The sequence below is a fragment of the Otolemur garnettii genome, unplaced genomic scaffold, assembly GCF_000181295.1.
Source record: "Otolemur garnettii isolate 467f Iridium unplaced genomic scaffold, OtoGar3 scaffold00079, whole genome shotgun sequence".
Taxonomy (NCBI): Eukaryota; Metazoa; Chordata; class Mammalia; order Primates; family Galagidae; genus Otolemur; species Otolemur garnettii.
The window spans coordinates 5,269,581-5,277,517 of record NW_003852474.1 but is presented as its reverse complement, the minus strand read 5'-3'; the positions used below and the strand labels follow the sequence as shown (position 1 = coordinate 5,277,517).

Sequence of the window (7,937 nt, the reverse complement as noted above, 5' to 3'; positions counted from 1 at the left end):
TATTCCACAAACATATTTAATCTAATTATTCCCCATTGTCATCCATTGGTCTGGTTTAGTTTCCTGTTTTACACTAAGGCACCACAGGTCTAACCAAGCTGGCAGAGTGCTCCCATGGCATAGAATTGAATTATACTTTTTCTGAGAATGGTTTGAAATGAAAATACTAAACTGTTTTTTCTTTCATTTACCAGTGGGTCCTGATTCTAGCCCAACTGATAATTTCCCTACAATAAAGGTGTTCCATCTCTATCAGATTGATAGCGGCATTTGTTTGCCCAAATGAAAGCCTTTTTTACACTTTGGACATACAGCTTACATGCTCTTTGTTCCATTTTTTAGCATTCAACGTTCTTTTCCCCTTTAAACTTTTTTCTCTTATGGCCTAGCTTCCCACATTTATGGCATTTGATGTTAACTGGGGGATTTACCCTCTGATCTTCCAGCTGCCCAATTTGAGATGTCAATATAGCATTTACCTGCTTCTACTATAAGATTCATCTAATCTCTCAACTATTTCAACTGCTGTATCTCATTTGCCATGATTTTTCTCTACTGGTTTTTTTCTTTTGGCCTTTTACTTTTTTACAATCTTTCCCTTTCAATTCTTAGAAACTTTGGCTGCCTTAAAGAGACAGGAGCTCTTGAGATGTTTCTTTTTACTCTGGAGTCTTGTTTTACAGAACTTTACTTCCACTATTTCTTCACCAGCCTCAGTCTACCTCAATTCTTTTCTTTTTAAACAGAACTCTTAACTGCCAAAAAGGGAATTGGGGCGTCGGTCTCTCAAAAGCTACTTCCTGCTGGCATTGGGTGAAGGTATTAGGGGAAGGCAGTTAGAAGTTCTCTTTCCTAGCTTAATAAACTCTTGCAACCTATTCCCAAGCTTTTCTCTTTGCTGTTTTACTGAAGGCTTTTCTCACCCCTGAGGCTAAAGGCTTGTTTACTAAAGATTCTTATCTCCTAGCTCTATCCTTTCTCTTTCCCTCTTGCCTAAAGGCTTTTTTTCGGCTTTTTTTTCCTCCAGCCACTTCACAGAAGAGGCTAAAGGACTTTACCAGCTTTTTTCCCTACAGAAGTAGTAGTTAGAATTCGGAAAGAGAAAACACAGGAAAGAAGAGGAAAAAACCGGATGAGAAAGGCCTGCTGTTGGCTGTCTTTCTTAGATATTTCTTTTCCCTCTAAGCATTTCTATTTCTCTTTTTTTCTTATTTTGCTAAAGCTTATTTCCCTCTCGGTCCATGTTCACTGAATCCTGCTCAAAGCACCGTTTGTCAGCAGCATTCACTGTCCTCCTTCTGACACCACTTGTTAGGGCCCAGGACTGGCCAGGTCTCGGGTCCAGCTTAGGTAGGTTCTGGACACGGACCACTAAGCTACCTTGCTCAGGAACAGTTTCTCGTAGGTACTTGAGGGCTATCTACTTTAGCTGGAGAGAGAGAGAGAGAGAGAGAGTATCTTAGAGAGAGTAAAGGTCTTCTTAGAACAGATAACTTAGTCTTTAGTAAAGCTTGGTAATCTTCAGCAGAGATGCCGTGCTGGCGTTCTGCAGGCAGGCGAGGAGACAGAGTAAGTGGATCCATGATAGAATGCGCATGCCTCTTGACTGCCTTCTCCTCCAGCCTAATATAAGGCTGAGCTCGTGCCTCTCAACACCACAGGTGTAGAGACTGCCAATTCACCAATGCTCTCATCTCCTGAGCTCTCTCATGCTTGTTAAAACTAAATCTCTCTCCATGGCCTGTTCACCAAGGTGTTCCATTACAGGTATTTCTTATAACTCTCACTCCTCCTAGCCATAGGCTATACGGGCTGCTACACCCCTCCCTCTCCTTTCCCTTTCTGTGCCTGTGTAATCACGTCCTATAGTTTAAATCTTTCCCATTTATGTTTTTATGCCTTTTCTACATATGCATGTATCCATTGATCAGATGTTTTGTTATGAAATGTGGTTTTTTGTCACAAATACATGCAGCATTTTGCCAACTGACACCCCCATCAGCAATGAGCAGATTCCTGTTATTCTCAAATGATATTTGGTATTATCAGAGTTTTTGACTGGCATCAATTATATGGGGTTTCGTTTTTTATTTTCTCCCAATTTACACAGCCCTGACTAATGATTGCTTGAATGTCTTCTCATGTTGGCACATTGGATCTTTTCCTCTGTGGCTTATCTAAGGACCTTTCCCGGAGGTCCTTCTACAAATGTCAGCATGAATCCACTGTATGATGTGATTAACTTAACCATGGTTTATAGAGTTAAAACATAACAAAGCCAGACATTCATGTTTTCTATTAAACATAAAGATATATATATATATTTCTTTTTTTTTTTTTGAGACAGAGTCTTACTCTGTTGCTCCAGGCTAGAGTGCTATGGCATCATCATACCTCACAACAACCTCAACTCCTGGGCTCAAGTGATCTTCTTGTCTCAAACTCCCAAGTAGCTGGGACTACAGGCATGAATCACCATGCCCGGATAATTTTTATATTTTTTAATAGAGACGGGGTCTCTTGTTTGGGCTTGTCTCAAACTCCTGGGCTTAAGCAATACACCTGGTTCGGCCTCCCAGAGTGCTAGGATTACAGGTGTGAGCCACTGCACCCAGACTCTCAGGAAAGACATTAATCACTTTTACCTGCTCTTTGATTATAACATACAAAGCACATGGAGCACCCTAAGTCCAAGTTAAACAGTCCTGCCTACTTCCTGGCCCTTGCACCCTCTAGTAACTCAGATTAGCTTTATTTTATTTTATTTTCACTTTATTTTATTTTAGATTTCATTTTATATTAGGCTGCTCCTTGAAAGAGAAGTTAGAATGTAAATTCCCCACTTGCACACAGGCCCCTCGTCCCCTCCAAGTGATGAGTAATTGTTCTTTTACTCCGCCCTTCCAATTCTCAGTAGCATAATCTACTTCTCACGTAAAAAATCTGTCACATCTATTTCAATCAAGCCTTCTCTGTCCTTATTCCTGTCTTCATCTTACACACATTCATTCCCCACAAATCTTTGTTGCCCCACTAATCTTTGGGCTTAGAGCTAGAGCTAATGATGTAAGAATGAGAAGCTGAACTTTCATCCAGTCTTTGAGAACTTACCATTTTGGGGAGCAAGACAGGTAGGAAGCAGGCTATCCTGATACAGTGCAGTGGGAGACAGATGAGAACCCCCCCCCAAGTCCAAGTGAGAACAGTGAGCTTGTGAAGGTGGGAAGCTGCCCTTCCAGGCTGAGGGAGCAGCACAGCTGTTGCCTGGGAAGTGAAAGGGAGCACGGTGCCAGGAACTGGAAGGTCAGCTGAGGGTGAGGGTCTGGAAGGGAACTGACATCATACTGTTCTAATAAGTTTGGATTTTATTCCAGGAACAGTGGAGTGACAGTGAAGTTATAATCAGGAGAGTGTCATGAATAGACTTGTATTTGAGGCAGATCACTCTGTCTACTGTGCAGAAAATGGGTTGAAGAGGCAGGATTGAGACGGGGAGAGGAGTCAGGAGGCTGCTGTGGTCAAGCAGACAGTTGCTGACAGGGACCTAAACTAGGGAGAGGCGGGGCACAGAGTGAAGAGGACAAACTTGAGAAACAGGAGGTGCATCTGGAAGCACCTGGCAACTGAGAGCAAGAAAGAGGGAAGGAGTGGCCAGGGCTAAGTGCCAGGCTTTGAGTCAGGCAATGGGGCAAACTCTGCAATGTCCCAAGAGAGCCGGACAGTGCAGAGACTACAGAGCACAGGGCTAGGTCTCAGTAGGTGTGGGTCCCATCCTTCAGAGGTGCCTCTGGGTGCTCTGTGGACAGGTGCAGCAGAGGTGGTGAGTCAGCAGCACATGATGATGGATTTTGTGCAGAAGATAGGAGAAAGAGAAAAATTAAGAATGCTTTAGTTGGGTGGCTCCTGTGGCTCAAGGACTAGGGCGCTGGCCCCATATGCTGGAGGTGGCGAGTTCAAACCCAGCCCAGGCCAAAAACTGTAACAACGACAACAAAAAAGAATGCTTTAGTTTCTTAGCCTGGATAAGTTGAGATGTGCCATTTAATAAAACTGACAAGGCTGAAGAAAAAGAGAGTCTGAGGAGGAGATTGAAGGATTACTCAAGTATGAGGCTTGGGAAGGACCTTCAGTCATCCAACTCATGATGACAAGTGGGTATTTGGTTAAAGCAGCCTGCAGAAGTTCTGATTGAAGGCATGAATTTGAGATTGGCCAAGTTTCCCATGACACCTAAAGGCAAGGAACTGAATGAGATTACCTGGGAAGTGAGGATAGAGACAGGAGAATCTAGGACCCGACCAGGCCCTGGGGTGCTCCAGCACTTGGTAAAGTTGTGGAGAGGAGGGAGATCCCCAGAGGAGTCAGAACATGAGTCTGAGAACACACAGTGGTGAGTTTGTGTCAGTGGAAAGGTGAGGAGAAGAGCAGGGGAGGGAGTGAAATTGATGCAGGAGGCAGATAACTGCCTCTGTCACAGCCTCCTGAAAAGAAGAAGCCTAGAGAGTGAATTGCAGGGTCCTCGTGGGGGGAGGGGGGCAGGAAAAATGGAAAGAGCAGCAAGAGAGAACTGAGAAGAGCCCGGAAGTACAAAAGAGGCCCAGAGAAAAGGGTGCCTACAGGACACAGAGAAGTAAGCACAGAGGTTGAAGAAAAGTACAGGAACATGGGTTTTAAAAGAAGAGGGGGTATGGAAGAGAGTATGACCAACAGTCCTGAAGCTGTTAAGACGTAAAGTAGATTAAAAGCTCAACTGTGCCCTGTGCATTTAGGTCCAAGGGTGTCACTGGTAACTTTGGCCATAGCAGTTTCAGCGGAATGATGGGAACAGAAATGAGATTCCCTGGCAGGGGAGGAATGGAGGAAATGAGCGCAGGGAACTCTTTGGAAGAATTTGCCTGAGAAGGAAGGAGAAGGGATGAGGCAGAGGGTGTTTTTCTTTTTTAAGACAATAAGACTGAGCATGGATGAATGCTGATGGGAAGAATAAGAGAGAGAAAGAGAACTCAAGACACAAAACAGACCGTGTAAATGAAAGAAGGTCCCTGAGCAGTAAGCATGGACCATGTGGAGAACAAAGCTTTGAATTTTCCTTGTTCAGGAGATGAGACATCTTCTGGAGAAAGTTTGATAGTGGAGGCATATTGAAAGTGTGTGGGTGGCTGGAGATGGAAGGATAAAATTATTAACTAAGATCTGGATTCTCCTTTATTGTGAAACATACTGGGAGTTTAAGGATGGAGGAGGTGGGCTCAGGTCTGCCTGACTTGGACAGTTTCTCAGGTGAATTCTTCTTGCTGTTGGATTAGTCAGCCAGATAGAATCAAAAAGAAATCTTTCAGGAGAAGACCAAGATGGGAGCTCAAATCTGCAAGGAATGAGCAGGATTGGTGAGGGAGAAAATGCACCTGGGCAAATATGGATTAATCAAGGACCGATATTTTACTAACATCTGTACCTGGTGTCACAGTCACTCTAGGGGAAGAGCTTTTCACATAGAAACTAGAGTTCCTAGACTTAGGGATTACAGATAAAATTTCAAGAGGAAACTCTAAAACATTTAGACTGTGGCCATGAACCCAAATCTTCAGCAAACAGGCTCTCTTTCAGATTTCTCAATGCAAATGATGGTTTCTCTTATCATCTTTTAGTGAAAGACACTAATTTCAAACCTGATATCCTGGATCCGGTCAAGGACACACAAGAAGTAGAACTTGGTAAGCTGAGCTTTAACCTTGAAAGAAGATACTATGCTTCAGAAAGCAGGTATAGGTGTGGTGTAAAGAAAAGGACATCAGCCTTTCCAGTCAAACAGAATTGGGTGTGAATCTTAACTCAGATGCTGATTAGTTTTGTGACCTTGTGAATTTACTTAATCCTTCTAAACTTCTGTCATTAAATCTTCAAATAAACATCAAACACTGATTTTACAAAGTTTCATTGAGAAATAATGGGACGTGTATACTAAGTGGCTGATGCATTGGACGTGACCGATAGATTGGAGAATCTTTCTTAACTCTCTCTAGAAGCAGGTGGTTATGTATGGCCCTTGGTCATATCTAGGAATGTACCAACTTAAGTAGCATCAACCCTTACAAATACGATGTTTGGTCTGTCCTTTAAAAGAATTTCGATGGAATACTACAACCCCAGCTCAAACAATTCACATTCCAAAGTAGTGTCTTGTGTTAGACAAAAGAGAAATTGACATCTTTATGGTCTCCTCTCATTTTGCCAATTTCAATAACATCCATATCCTTCCACACAGCCAAATAAGAATTGCTGTGTTTAAAACCAAGTACTGGGTGTTTCGCTCATGTAAGTGCTCTTTTACATGCAAATAAAAGATTTATTTTTGTAGGAATAAATGTAAAAACAGGTATTATGGTATACGATCGCTAGGTGGCAGTAGTGACATATCTTCACTAGGCAACTTCACTAGGGCGGAAGGAAGGAGAAAGGAGGAAAGAATAAATCAATTCGAAACACTCCAGTTTCATATGGAATTTATGAATTTAAGGTATTACTAGTGGAAAAAGAGTAAGGTGCAAAGACAAGTTGTCAAATGGGGTTCCTAACCATTTCATGGTTAGATACAAAGCATGAGGCTGAGCATATCTACATATCCCTCACGGAGAAAATGGGTAGAAAGAAGCTAATCTAATAACACATACACTCATCCAGAGGGAATTGTCAGAAAAGCAGCTGAGTAGCTAAATAATATTTTCTTTAACGTATACGCTACAATAACCTCATGATTTTCATTTAATATGTAAATACTGGTTGGGAAAATGTCTTCTTTTTTTTATTAGATCATAGCAGTGTATGTTAATACTATCATGGGGTACAGTGTACTGTTTCTATATACAATTTGAAATACTTTCATCTAACTGGTTAACATAGCCTTCATGTCTTTTTCTTAGTTATTGTGTTAAGACATTTATATTCTACATTTAGAGAGATTCACATGTACCCTTATAGGATGAACCATAGGCGTCATCCCACCAATCACCCTCCCTCCACCCGTCCTTCCCCCTCCGCTCTCCTCCCTCTCCCCTCTCCCCATATGCCTGGGCTAAAATTGGGTTATAGCTTTCCTATGAAAGCTACTTCTATGGATGCCCTTTGCTCTTCAATAGTAGTTGAAGGTAGAGCTGGTCACTGAAGCTCCCTGTTTTTTGAATGTCTCTATCAGATCACATCAGACCTTCAATAATAGGATCACACTTATCTGCATTTTCAGAACATTCGGTCAGTTACATGGTTGAGATATCGACATAGCCCACTAAAGACAAATGTACCTTTTTTATGTGTTTCTGAATGACAGATGTATAGATGTTTCATTATTTCTGACACAACCAAGCATTTCCCTGACTGTGTCAGGAAATAGTTTTCTGGGCAAATCTCCTCCCTACTGTGGGAACAGGGAAGAAGATAAAATTCTCACCAGGTTCCTTCCTGCTTTCTCTGGCCCCTTCATTTTCAGGAAAGCCTTTAACTATTAGTTGCAGAGTACGATTTGGCTTTGAAAGGGTGCCTAAATATATAATAAGATGGTACGTCAAAGATTCTGAACGCGAGAGGGATGTCTTGGAATGTGAGAACAAAAGGTAAGAAGAAAACTCTCCAATTCTATTTTCTTTAACCCAAAGGAGAAGCTTTGACCTTTGGAAATCTCTGAGTCGCACACACAGAGTTGATGGTGCAGCCACAAGCACCAGTTAATGGTGGAAATAGAAGTGTAGAAATGCAAAGTGAAAAGGGCCATTGAAAGAAATATTTAGGTTGTTTTAAAGCTCAATTTGTATCAACAGTTTGATGTGGCTGCTTTAAAAGTCAAGCTGTGAGGCAGACAGACACACTGACCCAAGCTTGAAGATAAGTAACACATCCGACAAATAGGAAAGAAAGACCCAGCTCCCACGTCACTCCTGCTGTCC

At 42.1% G+C, this 7,937-nt stretch overlaps 1 protein-coding gene across 1 annotated transcript in view; it reads left to right on the top strand.

The window, feature by feature from the left end:
• IL18RAP (interleukin 18 receptor accessory protein) overlaps positions 1-7,937 on the top strand; it is a 33,959-nt gene that overhangs the window by 18,238 nt on the left and 7,784 nt on the right. Inside the window, exons 5-6 of the mRNA XM_003794350.3 lie at positions 5,649-5,714; positions 7,484-7,607. Of these exons, the coding sequence (XP_003794398.2) occupies positions 5,649-5,714; positions 7,484-7,607 (190 nt within the window). The remainder of the gene's footprint in view (positions 1-5,648; positions 5,715-7,483; positions 7,608-7,937) is intronic.